Source organism: Meriones unguiculatus, chromosome 10, assembly GCF_030254825.1.
Source record: "Meriones unguiculatus strain TT.TT164.6M chromosome 10, Bangor_MerUng_6.1, whole genome shotgun sequence".
NCBI classification, from domain to species: domain Eukaryota; kingdom Metazoa; phylum Chordata; class Mammalia; order Rodentia; family Muridae; genus Meriones; species Meriones unguiculatus.
The window spans coordinates 22865204-22882253 of record NC_083358.1 but is presented as its reverse complement, the minus strand read 5'-3'; the positions used below and the strand labels follow the sequence as shown (position 1 = coordinate 22882253).

The following is a 17050-nucleotide window of genomic DNA, read 5'->3' as shown; positions in this document are numbered from 1 at the left end:
TTTTTTATTTCTTGAGGCTTGCTATGTAACAAACTGTATAATCAATTTTGGAGAAGGTTCTGTAAGGTCCTGAGAAAAAGGTATATTCTTTTGTGTTTGGGTAAAAAATTGTGTGGATTTCTGTTATGTCCATTTCATTCATGACATCTGTTATCATAGACTCAGAGTGCTCAGTGTTTGAGTGAGTGGGGCCCAATTAAATATTTCTTAAGTGGAGGACAGGAAATGGCTCAATGGAAAAAGGAACTTTCAAAAGGCCAGAGGCCTTAAATAGATTTCCCCATACCCACATAGCAGAAGGAGAGATCTGACTGGCAGAAGACTGGCACACATGTATACTGCATGTTTGCCATGGCATTCACACATACATATAAACATGTGCAAAGTAAAAAATAAACAGGAAATAGTTAAAACTGTTTCTCGACTGGGTAGAAGAGTATGAAATTGATCTCAGCAGGAGCTGGCCAAAAGAGGAAACATATTATGGAGGTGGAATGAACAGGGAGTGTGACTTAAAAAGTGTCAGGGTTGAAGTATTTCAGAGAAATAGCCATATGTGGAGGGGTCTGTGTAGATCCTAAGATCACTGAAATGGTCACATCTGAGCTCTCCCTCTCTGGATATCTTAAATATGTGGCTACTCAGAGAATCCCTCCTGGCATCCTCTGTCACAGATTATTGTTCCCTGACTTCATCAACAACACTGACATGTGGCCAGTCAATAGAAGGACAATGATCATGGTTTAAACTAATTTAGGTTGAACAATATAGCAGAGGTACTTCCGCTGCCATGATAAGGCTGTCTAGGAGGCCAAAGAACAGGAACAAAGATTGCTTTGCCTTGTCTGCTGGCCAGCTCTTCTTTGGCAATAAGAACTTTGCCCCACCCTACCGAGTCTCCTGCCTACTTGATTTTAGGTCCAAATTCCTGCCTAGGCAAGGCCCACACATTTTGTTTCCTGCCCATGACACACAGCTATCCTGGAGCAACACGGACTCAGACAGAGGAGCTGACCATGACACTGTACAGACTTCCTGGCTGGCTGAATGCTGTAGCCTGTGGCGTCCTGCTTCTCTCTCTGCACGTGGAAGGTGAGACTCCTTAAGTGAGCCATGAGGAACAGGGTCAGAGCTGCCCAGTTCCTAAGAGTCAGCAGCTTAGCCTGTGGGGGGGAGGCTCCAGAGAGGGAGGAGCTGGTAAAGATGGCAGATAAATGGGTGGGAATCGTGTGCCTCCCAACCAACCACCAGAGCCCACAGAGTGAGCCCTGCAGCACACAGATGGTCAGAGGTGCCTACGGAGACCCCATATCCAAAAAAGCCACTGTGGTGTAAGAAGGTCTGAAGAGCACTGGACCTGCCAGTTAGGGGAAAGGGAGCAAAGGGGACATTTCCCTCCTCTGTGTATGATGGCACCTGCTACAGTCCTTTGTGTGCTGGTGAAAAATAACACAGCCATGCTGCCGAGTGGCTCTGAGTTATGTCTCCTTGTTACCCACAGTTATGCTCTACTGCCATTCAAAAGGACTCTGAGCAATGTCCCTGGCTTTGGGGAGATGAAGAAACTCCTACTCCCACATCCCACACCTGAACCTCCATACCCCAGATTCCCTTCCCTGTGAACCCTAGTGAAAATGAGGTGGAAAACATCAGTGTAGTGGCTGCTGCCTGGACCAAACTAACCTCATGTAATTTCTCCACCCACAGGCCAGGACTCAGCCAGCCCCATCAGGAACACACACACAGGCCAGGTTCAAGGCAGCCTTGTCCATGTGAGAGATACTGACATTGCTGTCCACACCTTCCTGGGAATTCCCTTTGCCAAGCCACCTGTAGGACTCCTGCGCTTTGCACCTCCTGAGGCCCCTGAACCATGGAGTGGTGTGAGAGATGGGACCTCATACCCAGCCATGTAAGTTTAGGACCCAGAAGATATTCAACTCTGAGCTCTGGGCCAAAATGAAATACTTCCTTCATTTCAACCCCAGGGAAGTTTCCTGTCTGTGATGTGTAGTCTTGTAGCAGCACTTGTTCTCCAGGTTCCTGGGTCAAAGATCAGTTCCTATAGGGAGTAATCTCTTAGTTCGGCAGTGAAAATTAGATATAAACAGTTCTCAGATTCAGATTGTGCCAAGTGATCTCTGCCACCATGGGATAGGTCTATGGACAAGGGCCAGTATAAACCCATTAACCAGTAAGAGCCCAGAGTCAAGAGTCATGTACTATGTAAGGCGGGCAGCAGTCATTTGTCCTTATAATTCCATTCTCTGCATTCACTGAGACAACCTACAGAGCTAAGCGCCAATGTTAAAATAAACATATAACCTTCCTCTGCAGATTACATGAAATGTGGAGGTACCCAGAGTTTCTGGACATAGAGTGAAGGAAATCCCACTAGTCTTTGGGACATTTTTGTCCACTGAGTCCCATAGTGCCTGTGTAGGCATAGCAGCACAGTATCCATGTATCTGTATTTTGTTCTTGGAGTTGTGATAAAAGCAGTTTAAGACAGTAACATTTTATTATGTGTCACAGTTCCATGTTAACATTCATTACAAGGGAAATCTTAAAAGAATGAATCATGTCACATCTTTATCTGGGATAAGACATGAAAGAATGCAACCTACCTCCTAAAGGTCAGTTTGCATTCTCTGCTCATTCAATTCAGAAACCCCTTCCTAGGAAAGGGTGGCCCTCATGGTCAGGAATATTACCACCTCAACTAAGAGAGTCAAGAAAATCCCCATAGGCTACCATGATCTAGATAATCCTTCAGTGGGACTATATTCTCTTTGTTCCGTCGCTGTTTTAATGTAAAAATCGAAACTACCCATGTAGTTTTCTTCTATACCACAGTCATGTTTTCTTCTATACCACAGATCCCAAAATAACAACTCTGAGGCTTAAATACATTTCCAAAAGCCTAGGCCAATATTGCTAGGCTGACCTGCTCATAAGTAATATCCCAGTAATTCTATTCTTAGTTCTGTCAAGTGGCTGGTTACCTCTGCCAAATGACCATCTTCTTTAGAATCCCAATCCAAATCTCCTGTGTCTGACTTCTCCCAGCATCTCTCTCTCTCTCTCTCTCTCTCTCTCTCTCTCTCTCTCTCTTTCTAACCCTCCCCCATGTGTCTGTCTCTATCTACCACCTCCTTATTTCCTGTTTCAGCTAACAGGCCATTAGCTTTTTATTGAAAGGGAATTTTTCTATACCGACGCTAAAAGTCCTTCTACATAACCATCTCAACAGACATCAAAAAATAAAATGAAAATGGGTGCCTGTCACTACATGCAGGAAATTATTCTCATAGAGCCTCCTAGATATTTCTAGAGCCCAGATTCAGAAAGAATAAAACATATGACCTCACCCAAGTGCAGTCAGCTCTGGAAATGTGAATCTACTCTAGCTTTATCTGAGCCTGTAGCCTTTACTTTGGCAGGAAATGGCTGTAGAGAGGAATCAAGCATTATCAGGACATCTTGGAGGGAATTTGCTAAAAGTGACTTAGAGAAAATCTGAACTAAAACCTGGTTTTGACCACCAGACATCTGTTGTATTAACTGTCTGCTAATGTCACCAGGTGTCTACAAAATGATATGATGGATTCAGAGGTTCTCAATATGATGAAACTGAGCATGCCTCCCGTCTCTATGTCTGAGGACTGCCTGTATCTCAACGTCTACACACCAACCCATGCCCATGAAGGTTCAAACTTGCCTGTGAGAGTTGGGTCATGGTCACCTGGGTGGGAGTGGACAGGTCTTTCCAGGAAGATTAGAAAGTACAAGAACAACTGAGTTCTGCTGCAGTGTAGACCCTGGCCAGAAGCCTTTCCCTAGTGGGTCTAAGAAGGCCTTCTCAGCCATGGTTGGCACCTGGACCCGGGGTGTGGGACACTGAGCAATGGAAATTTGAGAGGGCAGAGTTTGTGTTCTATGCACTAACTTGGGATTTTCTCAACAATCTTGAGCCCTAGAGACCCAGTCAGGTATCCAAGGGCTGAACACCAAGAGAAGCTGAATTTACAGCTTTGGGATATTGATTATACCAAAGAGAGTTGGTGATCCCTTTGATTCATAGTCAGGAAAAAATGCTTATGGACACAACCCTCGCTACACTTCTCTCTGAGAATAATAATGACATTACTCTGGACTTAAATGGAAACAAACATTCTTAGTGAGGCAGTGGGGCTTGGAAATATGCTGATGGTACTGTGGTCCCTCCTCTGTGGCCTGGGTCTAAGATGCTGAGGAGTCCTGTGTGTGTGTTTAGCTGTAAACACACACAGGAAAATACGACTACATAAAGCAGTCGTATTCTGGCAGGCAGCTCCACTTGAGCATATGCTGGTTGGAAGCTTCTTGGATTCTCTCTTGACTTCCCCAGGTGATGGTGTGGATCCATGGTGGTGGTCTTGTTGTAGGCATGGCCTCCATGTATGATGGATCCATGCTGGCAGCCATTGAGGATGTGGTGGTGGTCACTATCCAGTACCGCCTGGGAGTCCTGGGATTCTTCAGGTGAGGTGAGAGCTGGGCAAGGAAATGTGTGCTGGGCAGATTCTAGACAATCGTATGATTCATGACTTTACAACTTTTCAGCACTGGAGACCAGCATGCCAGAGGCAACTGGGGATACCTGGACCAAGTGGCTGCCCTACGCTGGGTCCAGAAGAACATCGCCCACTTTGGAGGCAACCCTGACAGGGTCACTATTTTTGGCGAGTCAGCAGGTGGCATAAGTGTGTCTTCACATGTTGTGTCTCCCATGTCCCAAGGACTGTTCCATGGTGCCATCATGGAGAGTGGAGTGGCTGTGCTCCCTGGTCTCATCTCCAGCTCCTCTGAGGTGGTTTACAATGTGAGTATACTCTACCCTCCAACCCTGACCTTAGCAACTCACTCTCCACTACTCTGGTACTATATTCAGAAGGGAAAATGAGGACCATGGGAGGTAACTTCCCTTCAGTGCTTTCTTAAAGACTTACTGCACCCCACTGTGCAGTGCTTTATTCAAGGAATAGATGCAAGGGATTTTTTTTATTTGTTTGATTGCTTGTTCGGTTGGTTAGTTGGTTTTGTTTTGTTCTGCTGAACCTTCAATCACTGACAAAAACAAATGTGTATGAGTTTGGGGAATAGTTAAAGAGGCAAGAGAGCTTGCTGTGATGGTGTGAGGATCTGAGTTCAATTTCCCAGAACACACGTATGGCTAAGTGTGGTGTTCCTTGTCTTTAATCCAAGTGTTCCTTTGGAGAGAAGGGAGGTAGGGGCAAAAAAAAATCTTTAGAGAGTTACAAACCAGCTAGACTGGTGTAGGCTTCAGTAGAACAAGAGACCATTTCTCTTACTACATAAAAGGTGGGAGAGAGGGCCAAGAAGAGGAAGGGAGGTGTTACTATCACCACTGAGCAACAGCAAAATGGGAACATTTTTTGTACTTGCTTCCGCTCACACACATTACACGACATGGTATTCCATTTTGAGTAAATGGCCCAGCTTGGGACTGGAAAAACTTCTCTGCCTGGAAGACAGTGTCATCCTGTTCTCTTTACAGACGGTGGCCAATCTATCTGGTTGTGCAGCTGTGAACTCAGAGAGCCTGGTGCACTGCCTAAGAAGCAAGAGTGAAGCAGAGATTCTGGCTATTAACAAGGTTGGCAGAACTGTTTGGCTTGGAAAGTGGCAGATAGCAAGGTGTATTATAGGGATTCTTCATTTCTATGAACAAATTGCCTAATCTCCATGGCTAGCAGCAATGCCAACATAAGCTAATCTAAGTATAAGGTCTCCTCAGGGGTGAGATGAGGGAGTTGTGGGAGAATAAGCTTCTTGAGGCAAACTGAAAAGTGGAAAAGGGTGGAGACATTCAGTGGGAATCAGAAAACACAAATGATTAACCTTCAGTACTGACTTTGAATGCCCCTCAGGTCTTCAAGATCATCCCTGCTGTGGTGGATGGGGAGTTCCTACCCAAGCATCCTCAGGAGCTGTTGGCCTCTGATGACTTTCACCCTGTCCCCAGCATCATTGGTGCCACCAATGACGAGTTTGGCTATATTATCCCTCTGGTGTGGCTTCTTTTCTATTCTTCTGGGAGCCTAGAGACTCGTATGCTGGGCAATGGGAACTCAGAGATTCATTGCATATTTATGTTGTGCCACACTTAAAACCAGTCTCTACACCCGCAGGTAATGGGCTCTGCTCAGAAAATAAAGGAAATAACCAGAGAGACCCTGCCAGCTTTTCTGAAGAACATAGCAGCCAAAGAGATGGTGAGAATCTTGGGGGTACGGTCAGAACTGTAAGGGTGCCTATCTAATGTTCACAGGTAGCATCCCCAGATGTGTGTGTGTGTGGTGTCATGCTTGACTATCTAAAGTTAATAAGAGCTTTCTCCACATATCAGACCTCAAATACATTCCCTTATCATAACAATGTTGCCTACCCATATTAATGACTACCTAATTTTATTCTTTCTCATCACAATGTGGTAGATGCTGCCTCCTGAGTGTGGTGATCTACTCATGGAAGAGTACATGGGAGACACTGAGGATCCCCAGACCCTCCAAATTCAGTATACAGAGATGATGGGGGACTTCATGTTCATGATCCCTGCACTCCAAGTAGCACATTTTCAGCGTGAGTACATCTGGAACAAGGTTGAGGGAGAAAACTCAGAGCTTAGGTCCCAGCTAAGCTAGGTAGTATCCTGGCTTGACCTGTGTCTGGATCAGATATCTGATATCTGTTTCCAAATGACCAAGAGACTTTATATAGTAAATCATTATGGTGAATGTCATAGAGTGATATCTTATCTGAGGATTCAGCTGAATGATTGTGACTTGCCCTAACTACTCCCAGGAAGTGGGAAGAGTCATTATTTAACAGTGGGCTTTCCCACAGCCAACGCTCCACACTGGAGCTACACTCTAAACTGTTGTGATTTCAGAAACTTGAGACCAAGATATCTTGTCACCAAATGTGTGAAGGGACAGTTCTGGGTGAAGCTCCACCATGTCTCCACATGTCCTCACCCCAGGTTCCCATGCTCCTGTCTACTTCTATGAGTTCCAGCATCGGCCCAGCTTCCTCAAACACTTCAGGCCACCCCACGTAAAGGCTGACCATGGTGATGAAGTTTCATTTGTCTTTGGCTACCTAGTCTCCGGCATAAAACGTGAGTCTTCATTGATTTCTTTGGGCTGAATTGGGGTCCATTATGGGGAAAAAACTCTGGATGGCTAAGTTCTTAATCCAGTTGAAGGAACAAATTCCTTGAAGAAAGACAGAACCCAGTATGCACTATCTCACATCTCAAAACCTACATTAGGTTCTAATCTCAACCTTTCTTAATCTACTTTGTGTTATTGGTAATAAGAAAGCAAAAGGGCAAAGATGAACCTGGCTGAATCCAATTAGAGACTTAGATCCTGGATTGTGGGTGAGGGAAGGAGGGAACCCAACCAATAGTTCACTCTTGAATGATAGCTGGCATGGTGAGTGTGAAGCACAAACGGTCAGCTGCATTCTTTCTTCAGCTAACACCAATGAGGAGGAGCTACTCAGCAGAAAGATAATGAAGTACTGGGCCAACTTTGCACGACACGGGTGAGAGGATGCCCCTCCCTCAGCTTCTGCAAGGGTGGGTCGCTGTCCCGGTCGCTCTCTTTGTGTGGGGTGGGCTCCTCAGCCTGTATGGTATTTTTTCAAATGATAGAGTCTTTCCTACCCTAGAGCACACTTTGGCAAGCAGTTTACCACACAGCCAGTCACTACACAAGCACAGGTGCACTTGTACATACACACACACACACACACGCACACACACACACACACATACACACACACACATGGCACATTCAGATACCTTATATATGTTTGTTACTCTTCATCTTGCAGTGACCTGGTGTGTGGGTCACAGTATTGTGGTAACACTCTTTAGTTTTTGCCTTTGAGAAGAAGGCAGAAAACAGGCCATAGCTGTGTCCCACATGGAACTGAAACTAGTTGGTCACACTTGTATTCCTATATGCAAACATAAGCCCCATCAGTCTTAAAACCCTGGCCTAGTTTGTTCACTGTTGTGAGCCAAATTAGGATCAAGTGACCTCACCTTCCCTGCTGGGTGGCATGTCCACAGGAACCCCAACAGCGAGGGTCTACCCTACTGGCCCATGTTGGACCATGAGGAGCAGTACCTGCAGCTGGACATCCAGCCTGCTGTGGGCCGAGCCCTGAAGGCCAGAAGGTTGAAGTTCTGGACCAAGACTCTGCCCCAGAAGATCCAGGAGCTAAAGCAGGCTCAGGAGAGGCACAAAGAGCTATAGTGCCATATGTGAAGAAAGGCAAGTGAGCTTCATGCCTGAGGTTTGGAAAGCATATGTTTTTGGTTTTGTTTCTGGAAAGCTTTTTGATGTTGCCCTATAACGATTCCTAACCTATACAGTTACCTTTTCACCACTTTATATGACAAACCCTCTTCATGTCACTCCCTCACAAAATGCTGCCAATCTTTTGTTAGCTCCACTCAGTAAAAGCTCTTGTAACAATATGGAATGTGAATATGAGAGCCCCAGGGTTCCATAGTCTCCACAAGATCAGGATGCTCTTCCAAATAGATCACAAACTACCAGCAGGTCTGGTGGTAAAGATCTGTGACCCTGACTATGTAGAAATAGAGACAGGAACATTGCAGGAACCTAGTAGTTCTATATCAGCTTGATTAACATAGCAATGCCCACATCTCAGGAACAGAAATAATCATCAGCTGGGTAACTTACAAAGAGCAGAAATGTATATAAAGTTATGGAGTGGGAAATAACAGGGTGAGCAGGTGAACTTGATCCACACAGGCTTCTAGAGCACAGCTCTTAGACCTATCTGACGTCAGCCACAGAGCATGCCAGCCTCTGCAAAACTCTATACAGATCATGACTATAGAGGAAATCTCATCTTTTTTCCTTCCAAATTAAAATTGTCTATTTTTGTGAGAAACTGAACTTGCTATGTCAATAGACACCTCAAGCAAGGCCAGGAGTTGGGGTGGACCAGCAGGCCCACGTGGGCTTTCTCTAACAATGAATTTGTTTTTATGCCCAGGGATTCTGCAGACTCTGTGAAGTCTACACTTATGTGAATATACCACATCTGTGAAGAACGTTGGCTACATGTGTGTCCTAGAGATGATATGGGAGAGAAAAGAATGCCCGGGCCTGTATAGCAGAAGAGATATCTGTCCTGGTACCCTGATGGTTTCTAAATATGTGGCAAAGACTTCTTGCCTTTCACAAATCCTAATAAAGCAACATGATTTCTTGATCACACGCATCTTTTCATCATGTTCCATGTGACTAACTTTCATTCTTGTGCATTTTTGCCCTTAAGGATTTCAAGTCCAGAATTGCAAAGTCTGCTGTATTTCAGGTCGTTTACAATGGTGTCACATTGTCTTCACAGATGCCTTTTGTTTCCCCCAAAGCATTTTCTCAGTCATTCAAAGGGTGTGCCCTGTGTTCTTTTGATCCTTGGACCTCTACATTCCTCTACCTCTGATGAGCTTGTTCTCATTGTTCACCAAGGGCAAAGCCATTGTGTTTCATTCAATGGACTGAATACCAGCCATAATGGCGCCATGATCATTGCCTGAAAATCAAGACTTCTGTGTTGCCTGGTCACAAGGGCACAGATGGGGTGGATGCTTAGAATAGTCACATTCCATGTACACCCTCAGCTCCTTTATCCTCTCAACAGCTGCATGTCTGTGTCAGTTTATTTTACAAGTCTTCTCTGGTAGGAAGAGCTCATGCTTTTTGACATAGGTTCTCAATGTATAGCCCAGGGTTGGGTCACATCATCCTCCTACTTAAGCACAGGACCATCCAAAGCAAACATCTGAATACCTGTAATCCCCAGTACAGGTTAGGAAATAAAGCAACTGGCACTGCACACATGGTCAGGCAGAGTAAGAAATGATGCAGTCATTTTGGAAGACATATTGGCATAGTCTTCTAAGTTAAGCAAGCATAGGCTTGTCACAAATGCTGCAGCCCCTTGCTTATAATATCATGCAAAGGAATCTAAAATTATTGTGTGGGGGTACACAATATTATGCTTAGAGTTACCTGTAAGGATTTGTTTAAGAAGTCTGGTGAGCACACCTCTCATGCCAGCATCCAAAGGCCAAAGCAAGAGTGTTAGAGCCCTAGGCCAGCTTGACTGCATATCAGTACACTGTCTCAAAATAAAGAAATGTGGAAACCTACATACTACTTTCAGCTAAATTTGGTCTATTTTTATGAGAACCAGGATTATGAAAACATTCCTGTGTGTTCTGGGCAGATAATGATGCTCTAGTGGGCCCAATCTTAATATCCTCACTGTAGAGTGCAGGTTTGAGTTGATCTGATAACAGATACAACAGAGACAGGACAAGACCAGATGTAGACAGGAAAAGGCATGAAGAGACACTTGGTAGTTCAAGTAGGCTATATCAACAGTAGTAGGATTGCTGAGTCCCAGCACACGTGTTGTGTTGAACTTCTGAAGAGACTGCCAACCTGTCTTTATGAATGACTATACCAATTTGCATCTCCCCTGTGGGCATGCATGTGTGAACATGCCATTGGCTCCATGGCTTTTACAGTGCTGATTAAGAAGACGCTTTGGTAGACTTCACTCCCCCAATAAATCTACAGCACACCTTAAGGACTGGGGTAGGATGGAGATTCAAGAGCTGCGCCATGCTGGTAGAAAATCACAGACTGAAACTAAGGAGGGAGGTCCATTGTGCTGGACTGTAGATGCCATAGAATATGAGGAGTTGACAAAAAGGAGCCAAAGCTAGTCCTCAGGTGGCACTGTCTGAAACTGATCCTTCAGGAATTCAGGTTAGGCTAGGACAGGGCTCCCTGTCTGTACTTTGTGATATGTCCTGGCAGGGTTCTCTGGGATGGCTGTGATGGTGCTGAGGGCTATGTCTGGGTCTGTAGTTCTGCTGCAGCAGGAGTCTGACAATGTCACTGACCCATGTAATCACCAAAGACCCTGTGGACATTTCTGGTCTGGGATGCTGCTAGGGCCCATATGGATGTTCAAAGGCTGAACTGAGCTGACTGCTGCTTATTACTAGCTACAACACTCAGTAGAGATGGCCCTGCCCCTCACCTGTGCAGCATGGAAGAGCTAGCCCTAGTGGGCATGGGAGATCTGGTGCAGCACATTGCCTGGGCAAAGTAGAAGATCTGGTCCCAACAGCTTAGGCACAGGAGAGCTGGTGTGCTGACCGACTCAGCTACCACCCAGGCCCAAATCCAGGGTTTTAAGTTGGCCCACCTCAACATCTACCCCATCTATGAGCTGCTGGAGCAGGTGAAGGGGCCACAGAACTAAAGTAGCAAGATCTCCATGACTCAGAGCAACAACAGGCTATCCAAGAGTAGTCCCAGAGAAAATCTAGTATTGATGGTGTAGCAGAAGCCAGAGGCATCAAACCAGACCAATGGCTCATTGCAATGAACATTTGCAAGTAAAGGTGTTTGGGAAAAAATGTTGCTATTGTCCAGATAAGAATCCTGGGCAAGATTCTTGATCTTGAGGCATGCAGACACCCTGTCTCAACTGCAGATCTGAGATGCTACACCTTCCTGGCCATGTAGTCTGCGGGCCCTAATCAGAGGGTGACCTAGGAAGTTCTGAGCACGGGATATGTGCACAGACATTGATGTCTCTCATCTCCATCTCGAGTCACTGAAGTGGGAACACTGAAGGCTTCTTGTGAGACTTCCTGATCTGACCTTGCCTAAGAAGGACACATTTACTTTGTCTCTTGCCTGCTGTCATCATCTGCCCATCTTACTCATGGCTGCTGTTCTAAACACTCTCTGCTCAGATTCTGGGTTCAGAACCCAACTGAAAGAAGACAGAGAATTGTTTCCCAAAATTTTGAATCCACTTAGACATGTCTCATCTGCCAGGACATCCAGGTGGCAGAGTATTACACTAATGCCCAGGATTACTTAAAAAGAGAAGTTTAATCTGGGTTTGATGGCACAAACCTATAATCATAGAACTCTGGGGAAGGTAGAGAGAGGGGTAAGAGGTTTTTCAATTGCAAGCTATTCTGGGTTATACAGCAGGTAACACTGAACAGACTCATCAGGCAGGATTCATTCCTTTTTCATTTATAGGTATACCCAACAAAAATAATTTGAGAAAGGATACATGAAAGCCATAGGAGGGAGGATACAGAGCTGGGGAATAGGTAATTATATTTATTATTATTATATGTCTAATCATATTTATTAATTAACTATTTTAATGGAATGAATTAGGTAAACTAAAGTAATCTGTGAGCATGAAAGTAAGTTCTCCTTTCACCTTCAACACTGATTTTGAATGCTTCTCAAATTTTCACTATCACCTCTGGTATGGTAGATGAGGATTTTCTACCCATGTACTCCAGGAGCTCTTGGCCTCTGATGGTTTTCACCTGGTCCTGAGCATCCCTGGTGTCAACATCAGTGAGGAAGCCTGCACCATGCCCATGGTGAGATGTGCATCTAAGCTTCTTGGGACCTGAGAACTCATGTGATAGATAGTGAGAGCTCAGAGATTCATTAGTCTGGGTTCAACACACCACATATTGAAGACTCTTTCTGGCCTCCCTGATCTTAGACTTTGCTCACACCATAAAGGAAAGAACTGGAGGGACTCTGAAGGCTGTTCTGGAGAGCACAGCAGCACAGACAGTAAGATTCCGTGAGTTCTGCTCTAATGGACAGGGCCTCTCAGATACCCTGCTCAGAGAGAAATGTGCAAAACTAAAGCCTGGGCTGTATTTCTGGGTAGGATGATTCTGGCTCCCTTGGTCTTGTTCCATTTCATACCCTATCTCCCCTCCCAAAGCTGCTTTGTCCTGCTCTGAACTTGACTAGCCTTATTCTGATTCCATGTGATTTCTGACAACTTTAGGCCAAGATATTCTTATGCAGAGACAAGGCAGGGCAGGTCCAGGTGAGAGGTCACTATGTCCCCATGCATGCACACTCTGGGCTCTCATGCCTCTGTCTACTGCTGTGAGTTCCCACACCACCCCAGGCTCTTCAGAAACATCAGACAACAACGTGTACAGGCCAAATATGATGGTGAGAAGGCCTTTGTCTTCAGATTCCCCTACTGGATCAGCAAATGTGAGTTTTCTTTTCATGAGCTGGATAGAAACCCAGATGAGTACTTGGGTGACAGGGCTCATTGTCCAGTTAAGGAAACTAAGGCTCTGTAAGAGTCTCTTATTGCCCTCTTACAACTTGAAAGCCCACACTGGTGTTAGAATCTTCCCAGTCTGGACTCCTGTTGACCTCTCCACCTGTTATTTCCCTGACCATGGAGTCAGGTCTCTTATGAGAGAGGGTCAGTGTCAGACGATGCTATTCCCTTAAATGACTTCACTGTGTCAGAGGGAAAAGGAGGCAGTGAGGAGATTAAATTAGCGCCCTGACCCTCAGAGCCTCTAGGTTTCTGTCTTCTTCAGATGTTAAAGGCTATGGTTTAATCGGGCTGTCTAGATTCTGTCAGCTTGGATCAAGGTCTCCTGTTACCAAGCCCAAGGCTGGACAGCTCCAGGAGATAGGCCACCAATCACAGTGTGTCCTTACCCTACAGTCCCCATGTCCCAGTCTACTTCTATGAGTCTGACATCAGCCCAACTATCTCAAGGATTCCAAGCCATTGTATGTAAAGGGCAACAGTGACAGTGAGCATCTTTTCATCTTCAGATTGTCCTATGTGGCTGCAGCATTGAGTCTTTCTCATTCCACAGCAGCTGGGTATCAAAGGGATGATGACCTTCACTTTTCAGGTGCTGAAATTGAGTCTTGAGGAAGGATATGATTAAGTGGGTATCATTTCGCTGCTCAAAAATATCTGTTGTGGGGTTATAATTTGAGTTCCTTCTACTCCAGCCTGTGCTTTCCTCCTCCTGCCCCCACTCCAGCTGACCATAATGACCTTTATAGGGACATTCATTAATTTAGAGGTGTTTTAAAGGGTATCATTGTGTTGGGGTGATGGCCCTAAAGTTCACGGCACAAACTCGCATGGCCTGAAACCCAAGGCAGTTCTTCTGTCTGGGGGCTTGATTTAACAGGCCATGTCACTATTCCACGGAGGCTATGTGAAAGGAATGAATTTTTCTTAAACAGCTGCTCTATTACAGATGGAAGAAAATCATTTTAGGTCAGAATGAGTCCAGGAGAGCTTCGATTAGAACTAGTAAGGGCAGAATAAGAAAGTGGTAGGCCTTTATCCTGGAAGGTGTGGGGTGGACATATGCAGGGGTTAGGGTGGGGCTAAATCCTGACCCTAGGAATGGTTTTTATGGAGCATGAGCTGGCAACTGTATGCTGTAGTCAGGACCAGGATCCTTGTTCTCCTCCTGTCATCGTTGACCTCACTGTGGAGGACCTGCTCATCATGAGGACAGGGGAGTGGTCTAGACAAATTTTGCATGACATGACCTCTGTGTGTGGACATTTTTCAACCTCCCTGCCAGGGATTCTATTCGAGCACCCCCTCCCCTTAGTTGGTAACCTCATCAACATGCATAAGTCTTCCCCGGTGGCAACCTCTTTTACAAGACCAGGGCACACTCAGACAGGAGCCTTTTCTCTACCTATCACTGATTATGTCCCAATGACCTGGCAGGTAGGTAAAAGGTTATTATTTTGTTTATAGACACATGCCTTTCAAAGAAGGGACAAACACTCCAGATGGCTCTGCCACACACAGAGTGAACACTAACAGGAACTCCTTGCACCTACCTCTGTACAACTACTCCTAGTATGCTCTATCCATTATCCTGAACAAAATCAGAAATAAGTCTTGGGCTCAGGAGAATTCAAAATGACCAGTGTCTTACTCTATGAGGTGTTTATAGCTATAGGAATTCCCAAGAAAAGAATAGCAAGTTGGTCCTTGTTTGGCACAATGCACAATGCCTGTCATTGGACATCCAACAAATATGGCTCATGCTCTGAAAGCTGCTGGATGGAGGTCTGGGCTCAGACCCCACCCTAGAACATCCTGGAGCTGGGAGGCTAAGGTCAGCAGCATGCAGCTGCAGCATGCTATGTCAGATTTTGTTCTGAGCACAAAGCGGGTCAGCCTGTGGTCCCAACAGTCTGAGGAGACAGAATCCAAAGGATTCCAGAGTCTTTCTACACCCAATGTCCCCTCTTTCCTTCTTCATCTCATCTTCTCCTCCTTTCCTCTTCTGCAAGGGCCAGATCTTCTCAAATAAGGCAGCTCTTCTGGGGACTGATGCCCACACTGTGGAGGGATGTCAAATTTCTATGTGAACCTCTCATGTTTCCTCACATCTGTACTGACCAATGAAGTTGTACTACTCTCATCTCTTAGTCCCTGTGAGCTGTTGTGATGTTTAATCTTGGTTGTCAACTTGGTACGATCTAGTATCAACTAAGAGACTCGCCTCTGGTGGGCTTGGGGAGGTAGAAATTCCAGGAAATACCTGAGGGGAGGAGAGCCTCCTCCTTAGTAGTATGTCACAACTTTTGACTGTGTCCTACATGCAAGAAGATAAAAAAGGCAATGTTTCAAGAAACCTAGCTGTTTCAGTATGTCCATCTCTGTTGTTGCTGCTGCCTTCAATGAAGGATGAAGCCCAGGCACCCTCTAGGAATCTCCCAGTCCTTCTGGCACCAGATTAGAACTGCTAAAGCATTGAGATTTGGGGAACTCTACAGAGTGGGGTTCTTAAGGTCTCTGGGCTACATGTAGTCATTGTTAAGCGTGCCCAGCTCCTATGATACAAGGACATTCCAGGGAATCCTCTTTTATACCATGTGTGTACGCTATCACTGCTGTTAACCTGGGAATCCCTGTCTAACCCAGAGCTCATAATGAAATGATCCTAAGCTGCGAGCTCTGGCAGGGGTCTGTGTCCTGGCCACATGGAAGGCAGAGACAGCAGGCCGGCACTGAGTGTGTGACTTCTCTGGCCAGAGAAACGCTCTGGCTTCCTTCAAAAGGGAAACATGAAAGGTCCCTGGGCCTGAGGGATAGGGAAGCTTCCACTCTATGCCCCACAGCTGAACTGGGAGGCTGTGGCTTCTCTTCCTGTGTGCCCTGGTAAAAGTGGCGTGGGAACTCCCTCAACCTTGTGGCAGCTGAGGACACTGCTGCCACCGCTCCACCCACAGTAAGGATGCAGCCAGCCCCATCTTACAGGCCAGGTCCAAGGCAGCCTCACCCATGTGAAAAACACCAAAGCTAATGTCCACACCTTCCTGGGCACCTGTAGGACCACTGCACTTTCCACCTCCTGAGGCCCCTGAACCATGGAGTGGTGTGAGGGATGGGACCTCACATCCAGCCAGGCAAGTTCTGGACCCAGATGGGTTCAGGCACTGGGGTGAGAATGTGCTCTGAGCTCTGGACCATGCTGAAGTGTTTCCTCCATCTCAGCTACACAGCAGTTCTTTGCCTGTGGTGAGTGACATCTCCCATGCATTTTTCTGCAGCTAAGGATCAGAATAAAATGCCTGTGTCAGACTCCTGGGCTAGAGCTTGGCACCTATAGTGAGAAGCTCATCCAAACTGATCCCAGAATCAGATTGTGCTGAGTGAACTCTCTGACAGAGGAGAGGTCTGTGGACAAAGTTCAGTGTGTGTATAGTAAGCAAGAGGCCAGAGTCCGCTGTCATGTGCTGCAAGTCCCTCAGGAGGGCAGCAGTGATGAGCATCCTGCACAGTCACTGTGACAACCCATAGGTTAAGGGCCAGCACCAGAGGAACAGGTATGAAAGCTTCCCCTGGGGAATCTGTAGGACAGAGAGATTCCCTGAGAGTCTGGACATGGGATGAAGGATTTCCTACTCCCCCTGGGAGTAGAAAAGCACTGCTCTGTATACTATAGAGTAAATGGGTCAGGCCAGAGCACAGCTTGTTCCCAGCAATGGATGTCTGAGGGATGTTTCGTTTTAAATCTACTCCTAATCAGTTATGAACATTTCAAGCATGAGTTTCT

General features: G+C 45.9%; 1 protein-coding gene across 1 annotated transcript; it reads left to right on the top strand.

Annotated features, from left to right (window-relative positions):
* The first annotated feature begins 917 nt into the window (after positions 1-917).
* LOC110540323 (pyrethroid hydrolase Ces2e-like) lies at positions 918-9324 on the top strand. Its single transcript, XM_060392122.1, has 13 exons — positions 918-1092; positions 1708-1912; positions 3585-3723; positions 4391-4524; positions 4606-4864; positions 5561-5659; positions 5934-6074; positions 6195-6278; positions 6501-6645; positions 7046-7183; positions 7545-7614; positions 8147-8351; positions 9106-9324. The coding sequence occupies exons 1-12, from the start codon at positions 966-968 to the stop codon at positions 8331-8333; spliced, it is 1728 nt and encodes a 575-aa protein (XP_060248105.1). The 5' UTR covers positions 918-965; the 3' UTR covers positions 8334-8351; positions 9106-9324.
* The last annotated feature ends 7726 nt before the right edge of the window (positions 9325-17050 follow it).

What these genes read in the sequence shown, in the direction of transcription:
- LOC110540323 (XM_060392122.1), top strand. Translation starts at nt 966, where the DNA reads ATGACACACAGCTATCCTGGAGCAACACGGACTCAGACAGAGGAGCTG. An exon ending in ACATAGCAGCCAAAGAGATG is followed by an intron (nt 6,279 to 6,500) that starts GTGAGAATCTTG and finishes ACAATGTGGTAG; the next exon opens with ATGCTGCCTCCTGAGTGTGG. An exon ending in CCTAGTCTCCGGCATAAAAC is followed by an intron (nt 7,184 to 7,544) that starts GTGAGTCTTCAT and finishes TTCTTTCTTCAG; the next exon opens with CTAACACCAATGAGGAGGAG.